Source organism: Notolepis coatsorum (assembly GCF_963971535.1).
Source record: "Notolepis coatsorum genome assembly, chromosome: 1".
In the NCBI taxonomy this organism is placed as follows: domain Eukaryota; kingdom Metazoa; phylum Chordata; class Actinopteri; order Aulopiformes; family Paralepididae; genus Notolepis; species Notolepis coatsorum.
Genome location: NC_140165.1, coordinates 255368134 through 255380633, shown reverse-complemented (window position 1 = coordinate 255380633; position 12500 = coordinate 255368134). Strand labels below are relative to the sequence as shown.

Below are 12500 nucleotides of genomic sequence, written 5' to 3'. Positions count from 1 at the left end.
TGAATATCAAGTCCCTTCCTCATCCCTGTACCTTGTGAACATAATTTCCTTATACATCAGTTTGAATTGTCTCATGTTTGGACATTGCTTTAGCACCACATTTAGACTGTTCCACAGTTTCACTCCACATATTGAGATGCAGTGTTTTCTCATGGTAGTGCGTACGTTTAGCACCTTTAAATTGTGTTCTCCCCTCAGATTATAACCCCCCTCCCTATCAAAGAACAATTCTTGAATGTTTCTTGGAAGTGCATGACTTTTTGCTTTATACATTAATTGTGCCGTTTTAAATTCCACAGGATCATTTAACTTCAATGTCTTTGACTCCAAAAACAATATGTTAGTGTGATCACGATAACCTGCAATGTGAACTATCCTTATGGCCCTTTTTTGGAGTATAAAAAGTGGTTGTAGTGTAGACTTATAATTGTTTCCCCAGACTTCAGCACAGTCATTTAAATATGGTAAAACTAGTGAACAGTAGAGAATGTAGAGTGATTTTCTATCCAGGATGTGCTTTACTTTACTCATGACTGAAATGCTTCGTGAGCGTTTAGATTGGACATGTTTTATGTGAGGTTTCCAACAGATTTTATGGTCTATTATTACACCTAGGAATTTATTTTCATAAACTCTTTCAATAATCACATCATTTATTTTAACTTGTACCTGAGTATCCAATCTACAGTTTCCAAACAACATAATTTTAGTTTTGCTCAAGTTCAACAGTACATTATAATATAGTACAGTAAAACTACAACTACCACCATAGTACATTATAATATAGTACAGTAAAACTACAACTACCACCACATACATTATAATATAGTACAGTAAAACTACAACTACTGCCACAGTACATTATAATATAGTACAGTAAAACTACAACTACTGCCACAGTACATTATAATATAGTACAGTAAAACTACAACTACCACCACAGTACATTATAATATAGTACAGTAAAACTACAACTACTGCCACAGTACATTATAATATAGTACATTAAAACTACAACTACTGCCATAGTACATTATAATATAGTACAGTAAAACTACAACTACCACCACAGTACAGTGTAACACAGTATAACACAGTGCAGTAACACAGTACAGTAACACCACAGTATAGTAACTTTGAGATTTTCACAAATATAAAGTGTGGTACAAATTGAATTTATTATTATGATTAGTATAACACCACAGTGTAACACAGTATAACACCACGGTACCTCCAGGCCTCCGGGCTCGATCAGGGGACACAGCCAGGGGATGTCAGCCAGTCTGCGGAGCTGCACACCCACAGAGCTCAGGGCTGCAGTCAGCTGCTCCTGCTGAGGAGGGTCCAGCTGCTGCAGAGACCCGGAGAGACACACCATCAGAACCAGAACCCACCCAGACCTGCACCCAGACCTGCACCCAGACCAGGACCCAGACCTGGAGCAACAAGACCTTCTCTACACCAGACGTTTCAACAGGTCAAGTTTCAAGTGTCTTTAAGTTTCAAGTTTCTTTAATAGTTGTCATACAGAAGTACAGAATACTTTTATACAAAATGCTACTTTCTGTTACGCTCCAGAGACTGTGCTAGACAAAAGATAAGTATGAAATAAAATAAGTATCGCAAGTAAAAGTAAAAAATAGAAGTCACGTACGTAGACACAAGTGTTCAGTATGTACATATGTACAATGTTCAATGCAGGATAGCAGTAACTGAGTTACCATACAATATACTATGCAATATACTAATATACAATATACTATATAGTGCAGAGCAGAAATGGGATGAGGTACAATTTAGGTACAATTTACAATTTACAGTAAGGTGTCCTGAGGTATGGGTTGTAGTGCAAATTGTTTAGCTTCACCGATGGGTAACTAGTAATATAATAATATGATAATGTGTCCCTTCAGGTGCCAGTGGGCCCTGCTAGGCTGGGGGCCCAGGCACTGCTGAATGGAAGTGGAACAGACCCAGTGTTACTGGTTAGAGCTGTGTTTAGCTTCTATGACACGGTCCTGATCTGACACAAACTCAAACTCCGCTCTAACCATATAACTCTGTGTGATAGCATGTACAATAATGCGGTATATACTGTATATATATATATTTATATTTACTGTGTATAATATAGATTCATCCAAACCTGTCTGAATATGCCTGCATATATTCCTGTTTACATACATATATATATATACATTATATTATATTCCTTACCGGTTAACAAGATCTGAATGAACCCATCCCTCACGGAATCTTATGTCTTACCTGTTTTTTTATGTCTATTTTATTATTGTATTATTCTATGTCTATTGTATTATTGCACAATCGACGCGATATGTATGCCCTGGTATGCATGTGAAAAATAAACCTCTTGAATCTTGATTCTATTAATCCTTCCCTCACTGAATGAACCCTTCCCCTGCTGAATTAACCCTTCCCTCACTGAATTAACCATTCCCCCGATGAATTAACCCTTCCCTTGCTGAATGAACTCCCCCCCCCGCTGAATTAACCCTTCCCTTGCTGAATGAACCCTCCCCCCCCTGAATGAACCCTCCCCCCGCTGAATGAACTCCCCCCCGCTGAATTAACCCTTCCCTTGCTGAATGAACCCTCCCCCCGCTGAATGAACCCTCCCCCCGCTGAATGAACCCTTCCCTTGCTGAATTAACCCTCCCCCCGCTGAATTAACCCTTCCCTTGCTGAATTAACCCTCCCCCCGCTGAATTAACCCTTCCCCTCCTGCATTAACCCTTCCCCTGCTGAATGAACCCTCCCCCCGCTGAATGAACCCTCCCCCCGCTGAATTAACCCTTCCCCCGCTGCATTAACCCTTCCCCTGCTGAATTAACCCCTCCTGCTGCGGGAGTTAACAAGAGAAGCCACGGTGCTGAGAGACCTACCAGGGACATCTTCCCGGCCAGCAGCAGTTCTGTCTCACTGTGAAGAGCCTTGACGTTGCTGACCATCTGCACCACCGCTGTGCAGCTCAGAGCCTGCAGAGAGAGAGAGAGAGAGAGAGAGAGAGAGAGAGAGAGAGAGAGAGAGAGAGAGAGTGAGAGAGAGAGAGAGAGAGAGAGAGAGAGTGTCAGAGACCACCGCAGTGCAGCTCAGAGCCTGCAGAGAGAGAGAGAGCGTCAGAGAGACCACCGCCTGCAGAGAGAGAGAGAGAGAGTGAGAGAGAGAGAGAGTGAGAGAGAGAGAGAGAGAGAGAGAGAGAGTGTCAGAGACCACCGCGGTGCAGCTCAGAGCCTGCAGAGAGAGAGAGAGCGTCAGAGAGACCACCACGGTGCAGCTCAGAGCCTGCAGAGAGAGAGAGAGAGAGAGAGCGTCAGAGAGACCACCGCCTGCAGAGAGAGAGAGAGAGAGTCAGAGAGACCACCGCGGTGCAGCTCAGAGCCTGCAGAGAGAGAGAGAGAGAGAGAGCGTCAGAGAGACCACCGCCTGCAGAGAGAGAGAGAGATAGAGTCAGAGAGACCACCGCGGTGCAGCTCAGAGCCTGCAGAGAGAGAGAGAGAGAGAGTCAGAGAGACCACCGCCTGCAGAGAGAGAGAGAGAGAGCGTCAGAGAGACCACCGCGGTGCAGCTCAGAGCCTGCAGAGAGAGAGAGAGAGAGAGTCAGAGAGACCACCGCCTGCAGAGAGAGAGAGAGAGAGAGTCAGAGAGACCACCGCGGTGCAGCTCAGAGCCTGCAGAGAGAGAGAGAGAGAGAGAGCGTCAGAGAGACCACCGCGGTGCAGCTCAGAGCCTGCAGAGAGAGAGAGAGTCAGAGAGACCACCGCCTGCAGAGAGAGAGAGAGAGCGTCAGAGAGACCACCGCCTGCAGAGAGAGAGAGAGCGTCAGAGAGACCACCGCGGTGCAGCTCAGAGCCTGCAGAGAGAGAGAGAGAGAGCGTCAGAGAGACCACCGCGGTGCAGCTCAGAGCCTGCAGAGAGAGAGAGAGCGTCAGAGAGACCACCGCCTGCAGAGAGAGAGAGAGAGAGAGCGTCAGAGAGACCACCGCGGTGCAGCTCAGAGCCTGCAGAGAGAGAGAGAGAGAGAGTCAGAGAGACCACCGCCTGCAGAGAGAGAGAGAGAGAGAGAGAGCGTCAGAGAGACCACCGCCTGCAGAGAGAGAGAGAGCGTCAGAGAGACCACCGCGGTGCAGCTCAGAGCCTGCAGAGAGAGAGAGAGAGAGAGCGTCAGAGAGACCACCGCCTGCAGAGAGAGAGAGAGAGAGAGCGTCAGAGCACACAGATAAACAGAGCAGAACAGAACAGAACAGAACAGAACATAGCAGAACTGAGCAGAACAGAGCAGAACAGAACTGAGCAGAACAGAGCAGAACAGAGCAGAACAGAACAGAACATAGCAGAACTGAGCAGAACAGAGCAGAACAGAGCAGAACTGAGCAGAACAGAGCAGAACAGAGCAGAACAGAACAGAACAGAGCAAATCAGAGCAGAACTGAGCAGAACAGAGCAGAACAGAACAGAGCAGAGCAGAACAGAACAGAACAGAACAGAGCAGAGCAGAACAGAACAGAGCAGAACAGAGCAGAGCAGAACAGAACAGAGCAGAACAGAGCAGAGCAGAACAGAACAGAACAGAGCAGAACAGAACAGAACAGAGCAGAACTGAGCAGAACAGAGCAGAACAGAACAGAACAGAACAGAGCAGAGCAGAACAGAGCAGAACAGAGCAGAGCAGAACAGAACAGAGCAGAACAGAACAGAGCAGAACAGAACAGAACAGAACAGAGTCTCGTACCCCAGAGCTCTTAGAGTGGTTTAGAGCATAAACCACATCCATGGCCTTGGAGCTGGCATTGACTGCGTGGGCCAACTCCTGCTCCATGCTGTGGTGCGACTGGGCCACCTCCCGGATACTGGACACAGAGAAACAACACACTGTTAGTGTCCCTTCTACCCACTACAGCTCTATGTGACTCCATGATGTGTATATTTATATGTATTGTCCCTGTCAGTGTCCCTTCTATCCACTACAGCTCTATGTGACTCCATGATGTGTATATTTATATGTATTGTCCCTGTCAGTGTCCCTTCTATCCACTACAGCTCTATGTGACTCCATGATGTGTATATTTATATGTATTGTCCCTGTCAGTGTCCCTTCTATCCACTACAGCTCTATGTGACTCCATGATGTGTATATTTATATGTATTGTCCCTGTCAGTGTCCCTTCTATCCACTACAGCTCTATGTGACTCCATGATGTGTATATTTATATGTATTGTCCCTGTCAGTGTCCCTTCTATCCACTACAGCTCTATGTGATTCCATGATGTGTATATTTATATGTATTGTCCCTGTCAGTGTCCCTTCTATCCACTACAGCTCTATGTGACTCCATGATGTGTATATTTATATGTATTGTCCCTGTCAGTGTCCCTTCTATCCACTACAGCTCTATGTGACTCCATGATGTGTGTATTTATATGTATTGTCCCTGTCAGTGTCCCTTCTATCCACTACAGCTCTATGTGATTCCATGATGTGTATATTTATATGTATTGTCCCCGTCAGTGTCCCTTCTATCCACTACAGCTCTATGTAATTCCATGATGTGTATATTTATATGTATTGTCCCCATCAGTGTCCATTCTATCCACTACAGCTCTATGTGACTCCATGATGTGTATATTTATATGTATTGTCCCTGTCAGTGTCCCTTCTATCCACTATAGCTCTATGTGATTCCATGATGTGTATATTTATATGTATTGTCCCTGTCAGTGTCCCTTCTATCCACTAGAGCTCTATGTGACTCCATGATGTGTATATTTATATGTATTGTCCCTGTCAGTGTCCCTTCTATCCACTACAGCTCTATGTGATTCCATGATGTGTATATTTATATGTATTGTCCCTGTCAGTGTCCCTTCTATCCACTACAGCTCTATGTGACTCCATGATGTGTATATTTATATGTATTGTCCCTGTCAGTGTCCCTTCTATCCACTACAGCTCTACGTGGTTCCATGATGTGTATATTTATATGTATTGTCCCTGTCAGTGTCCCTTCTATACACTACAGCTCTATGTGACTCCATGATGTGTATATTTATATGTATTGTCCCTGTCAGTGTCCCTTCTATCCACTACAGCTCTATGTGACTCCATGATGTGTATATTTATATGTATTGTCCCTGTCAGTGTCCCTTCTATACACTACAGCTCTACGTGGTTCCATGATGTGTATATTTATATGTATTGTCCCTGTCAGTGTCCCTTCTATCCACTACAGCTCTACGTGGTTCCATGATGTGTATATTTATATGTATTGTCCCTGTCAGTGTCCCTTCTATACACTACAGCTCTATGTGACTCCATGATGTGTATATTTATATGTATTGTCCCTGTCAGTGTCCCTTCTATCCACTACAGCTCTATGTGACTCCATGATGTGTATATTTATATGTATTGTCCCTGTCAGTGTCCCTTCTATACACTACAGCTCTACGTGGTTCCATGATGTGTATATTTATATGTATTGTCCCTGTCAGTGTCCCTTCTATCCACTACAGCTCTATGTGATTCCATGATGTGTATATTTATATGTATTGTCCCTGTCAGTGTCCCTTCTATACACTACAGCTCTATGTGACTCCATGATGTGTATATTTATATGTATTGTCCCTGTCAGTGTCCCTTCTATCCACTACAGCTCTATGTGATTCCATGATGTGTATATTTATATGTATTGTCCCTGTCAGTGTCCCTTCTATCCACTACAGCTCTATGTGACTCCATGATGTGTATATTTATATGTATTGTCCCTGTCAGTGTCCCTTCTATCCACTACAGCTCTATGTGACTCCATGATGTGTATATTTATATGTATTGTCCCTGTCAGTGTCCCTTCTATACACTACAGCTCTACGTGGTTCCATGATGTGTATATTTATATGTATTGTCCCTGTCAGTGTCCCTTCTATCCACTACAGCTCTATGTGATTCCATGATGTGTATATTTATATGTATTGTCCCTGTCAGTGTCCCTTCTATACACTACAGCTCTATGTGACTCCATGATGTGTATATTTATATGTATTGTCCCTGTCAGTGTCCCTTCTATCCACTACAGCTCTATGTGATTCCATGATGTGTATATTTATATGTATTGTCCCTGTCAGTGTCCCTTCTATCCACTACAGCTCTATGTGACTCCATGATGTGTATATTTATATGTATTGTCCCTGTCAGTGTCCCTTCTATCCACTACAGCTCTATGTGACTCCATGATGTGTATATTTATATGTATTGTCCCTGTCAGTGTCCCTTCTATCCACTACAGCTCTACGTGGTTCCATGATGTGTATATTTATATGTATTGTCCCTGTCAGTGTCCCTTCTATCCACTACAGCTCTACGTGGTTCCATGATGTGTATATTTATATGTATTGTCCCTGTCAGTGTCCCGTCTATCCACTACAGCTCTACGTGGTTCCATGCCTGTGGATGAGGGCTCCGGCCGCCTGGCCGAACAGGCTGATCTGAGCCGCCTCCTCCTCCGAGACGATCTCCGGCTGAGAGGCCAGCGGTGGCTGCTGGGGGGGCGGGGCCTGAGGGGGTGGGGCCTGCAGGGGCGGAGCCTGAGTGGGCGGGGCCTGAGGACGAGGAAACTCACACTTCTGCTTGTCTTCCCACGACTTCAGCGTGCTCTCAAAGGCCTGCGAGGACCGACACACACGCCAAGTAGTTAAACATAGTAGGGATGCTCGATATTGGCTTTTTTACCGATATACCGATATTGTCCAACTCTTAATTTCAACCGATACCGATATATGCAGGGTTTCCCCCCCCAAAAAACTGAATCATTTCAGGTAATTAACATTACTTATTACATGGCGTTTTCACATTCGCCGAAATGCTTGCTTGTGATTGGTCAATAGCGCTTGTCAGAGGTCCGATATTACTCGATAACGGACCTCTGTGGAACAATAATGACCGCTGTGCGCAGCTGTTCGCAATCAAGGCCACTGACACACTGCATCAGTGCAGCCAATCAGACACACCTGCCGGCTGCACTGACAGCGGAGTGTGTGTGACGATGACAGCAGAGCCAGAACAGAACTGCGTCTGCATTTGATCTCGTCTTGTCGATGTAAAATGAATTAGGTATATTGTTAGTAAGTTAGCCATGTAATAAGCGGGATAATGTATAGCTATACTCGATCATTGTCGCAAAATAATTTACCTTCACTGACGTTTAAAACACCTCGGCGCGGCACCTCTGTATTTTAAACTCTGTGTCGGTAAATTATTTTGTGACAATGACCTCGTAGCTATACATTATCCCTTACATATCTCTTGTCGTGTAATTAACACAACATTATGCATACTTTGACAATAAATAAAATAATAATTTGTTCTTACTTGCTTGCCTGGGTAAATAAAGGTTAAATAAATGTAAAACAATTTAAATAAAAAATTAAATATATATTTTTGAAAACCGATATCACATTTTTATGCCAATATCGGCCGATAATATCGGTAGGCCGATAATATCGGACATCCCTAAAACACATACAAGGAATTTTATTAGATTTTTGGTGCGATATTAACGGACAGACAATGACGGTAGAATACAAATAAAAAGGTCGGATAAAATAGAATGGAATATAAACTAAATGAAAATAGAAGCACAATAGAATAGAATATAATTATAAAATAGGCCAAGGCTGTACAATTGTGCACGATGTGGTCGAGTACAGTATAGACACCAATTAGAATAAAAACAATAATACAGTGGGATGAAATATTTAGCAGGGCTGTGCAATTGAGCAGTAATGTGAAAAAAGAATGAACAGTGAAGTATGAACCAGTATGAAGAGTTTTGGTTGTATATACAAATACATAGTCCAGTAAGGGTGTGTTAAGTTCAAGTTTCGAGTAGGGCTGGGCGATTAATCGATATTATCGATTAATTCGAATTAATGATTTAGGACGATTTTGAACATTTTTAATCGATTTAAAAATATATATATATTTTTTTTTTTAAGAGTCACCTTTTATTTTACAAAAAGGGATGTTTGGTGAAAGTTAGATTTGCACTTTATTAATCACAATAGGGAAATTCATTCTTGTTTGATGATCAAGAGGCACCTTTTATTTGTTTTAAGTGAAGTTTGGTGAAAAAGCAAGTTATTGCACTATTAATCCCAATAGGGACATTCATCTTTGTTTGATAATTTTTTTGTGTCAAATAAAAACAAAGGTTATTTGAATGATTTCCTTAGTGTTTCTAGTTTTCAAGAGAGAATTTTTTTTATTAAAATCGTAAATCGGATTAAAAAAATAATAATCTGGGATTTTATTTTTAGGCCATATCGCCCAGCCCTAGTTTCAAGTTCTGTTTTATTTGTCACATATAAGGTACATTACAGTGAAATGCTTGGTTCTGTATGAGCCTCCTGAGATTGTGCTGCATACAGTAAAAAGTTAAACGAATAAAGACCAAACACTATACAAAAAATATATAATATACAACTAAAGTACAAATTAAAGTACAAAATGCAACCAAAGTGCAAAAATTGGGTAGAGATGCTCTAGAAATGGGACTGGAGCCTTTCTACCTAGTTTTAATGTAAACAGTGTATTTCCTGGATACAATTCACTTTTAAATGCAGTTATTTTAACCATCTTCTCGGCCCGCTTGCCAGCTAGAGCATCACACGCGAAGGAATGAGCAAAAGCAGTTGGAGCGTGCAAGACAGCGACTCGTCAGATTTGATTAAAACAGAAAAAAAAATTAAAATGTCTTGATTCAGAACTATTTGATCATGGATGAAAAAAACATTCAATGCGAATGGTTGATTTGAATTTCAAGGACTTTTGAAGCACCTTGTTAAAAAATGGGCTGTTTTCAAGGAAATCCAGGCCTTGACTTTTTTTTCTAAAAAGATCAAGCACTACTTTAAGCACTTCAAGGACCTTGTGCGAACCCTGCACATAGTGCACAACAAACCTGCGTGTGACAATTTGCAATATTATAAACTGAACAACAACAACAACAACACCAAAACACACGAGACATAAAGATTGATATGTTGCCAAACCCTGGTGTGTGCGCGTCTCCTCACCCGGTCTCTGGTCAGGGTCTGGGTGCGGTTCTTGTGGATGATCTTGATGTATCCGGGGGGCTGGACCCAGGCCTCCCCGTCCACCTGCACCGGGACGCCCTCCTCCCCCAGGATGGTGATCTTCACGGTCCGACACTGGAGCAGAACCACAGGTTAGTGGACCGACAGACTGTTTACACTGACCCAGAACAGAACCACAGGTTAGTGGACCGACAGACCGTTTACACTGACCCAGAACAGAACCACAGGTTAGTGGACCGACAGACCGTTTACACTAACCCAGAACAGAACCACAGGTTAGTGGACAGACAGACCGTTTACACTGACCCAGAACAGAACCACAGGCTAGTGGACAGACAGACTGTTTACACTGACCCAGAACAGAACCACAGGTTAGTGGACCGACAGACCGTTTACACTGACCCAGAACAGAACCACAGGTTAGTGGACAGACAGACTGTTTACACTGACCCAGAACAGAACCACAGGCTAGTGGACCGACAGACCGTTTACACTGACCCAGAACAGAACCACAGGCTAGTGGACAGACAGACTGTTTACACTGACCCAGAACAGAACCACAGGCTAGTGGACAGACAGACCGTTTACACTGACCAGAACAGAACCACAGGCTAGTGGACAGACAGACTGTTTACACTGACCCAGAACAGAACCACAGGCTAGTGGACAGACAGACCGTTTACACTGACCCAGAACAGAACCACAGGTTAGTGGACAGACAGACCGTTTACACTGACCCAGAACAGAACCATAGGCTAGTGGACAGACAGACAGACCGTTTACACTGACCCAGAACAGACCACAGGTTAGTGGACAGACAGACCGTTTACACTGACCCAGAACAGAACCACAGGCTAGTAGACAGACAGACCCAGAACAGAACCACAGGCTAGTGGACCGACAGACCGTTTACACTGACCAGAACAGAACCACAGGTTAGTGGACCGACAGACCGTTTACACTGACCCAGAACAGAACCACAGTTAGTGGACAGACAGACCCAGGAGGACAGACAGGTGAAAGCTGACTGTGCGATACGATGGTGCTGCAGGTTGATGACTCTGGACACGGCCATCTGCATGCTGCCAAACACTGCTACCACCTCCAGGATCTTGTCATCAAACGATGGAGCTGTGAAGGTCTGCCAGGAGAGAGAGAGAGAGAGAGAGAGATAGAGAGATGGAGGGAGAGAGAGATAGAGAGAGAGGGGGGAGATAGAGAGAGATAGAGAGGGAGAGAGGGAGAGAGAGAGAGAGAGAGAGAGAGAGAGAGAGAGAGAGAGAGAGAGAGAGAGAGAGAGAGAGAGAGAGAGAGAGAGAGAGAGAGAGAGAGAGAGAGGAGAGATACACACACAGAGAGAGGGAGAGAGAGAAAGAGAGATGGAGGGAGAGATAGAGAGAGAGAGGGGGAGAGAGAGAGAGAGAGATATAGAGGGGGGAGAGAGAGACACACACACAGAGAGAGAGGGAGAGAGAGACAGAGGGAGAGGAGAGAGAGAGAGAGAGAGAGAGAGAGAGAGAGAGAGAGAGAGAGAGAGAGAGAGAGAGAGAGAGAGAAAGAGAGAGAGAGAAAACATAAATTATGGTTCATACCCTCACTTACCAATGAGTTATGCAGAAACATGCATATATTCTGTTTGGTTTTACACAATATGTCTATCGGTGTGTTGTGGTGTGTAGGCCGTAGGGGCAGGTATATATAAGATTTTTCTTCTTCCTGTTCCTTTCGGCCATGGTATTTTTGGTGAATTATATGAATATGTACTGTTGGACTGTGTAATTCGATGTACGAATAAATAAATGATGATGATGATGATGATGACTATTCAATACTAATACTGATATTGATTTAGATGAGGTGGTACACTGACTATTCAATACTAATACTGATTTTTTTTTTTACCTTTATTTTACCAGGTAGTCACTTGAGATCAAAGATCACTTTTTCGAGCAAGACCTGGCCAAAATGGCAGCAAAAAAACAAAAAACAAACATACAAAAATACACAAAACACAGACAGAGACATAAAAGGCAAAGTGGGGCAAGGGGACACATTTGAGCTGCAGCAAATCAGATTGAATGGGATCGGATATTGTTTTAGATGAGGTGGTACACTGACTATTCAATACTAATACTGATATTGTTTTAGATGAGGTGGTACACTGACTATTCAATCTAATACTGATATTGTTTTAGATGAGGTGGCCACACTGACTATTCAATACTAATACTGATATTGTTTTAGATGAGGTGGTCCACTGACTATTCAATACTAATACTGATATTGTTTAGATGAGGTGGTCACTGACTATTCAATACTAATACTGATATTGTTTTAGATGAGGTGGCCACACTGACTATTCACTACTAATACTGATATTGTTTTAGATG

At 43.3% G+C, this 12500-nt stretch overlaps 1 protein-coding gene across 1 annotated transcript in view; it reads right to left on the bottom strand.

The window, feature by feature from the left end:
- Positions 1 to 12500, bottom strand: part of dgkd (diacylglycerol kinase delta) — a 160752-nt gene that overhangs the window by 13015 nt on the left and 135237 nt on the right. Inside the window, exons 22-27 of the mRNA XM_084330329.1 lie at positions 11141 to 11251; positions 10090 to 10227; positions 7460 to 7677; positions 4754 to 4871; positions 2907 to 2999; positions 1232 to 1351 (exon numbers count right to left, since the gene is read on the bottom strand). Of these exons, the coding sequence (XP_084186455.1) occupies positions 1232 to 1351; positions 2907 to 2999; positions 4754 to 4871; positions 7460 to 7677; positions 10090 to 10227; positions 11141 to 11251 (798 nt within the window). The remainder of the gene's footprint in view (positions 1 to 1231; positions 1352 to 2906; positions 3000 to 4753; positions 4872 to 7459; positions 7678 to 10089; positions 10228 to 11140; positions 11252 to 12500) is intronic.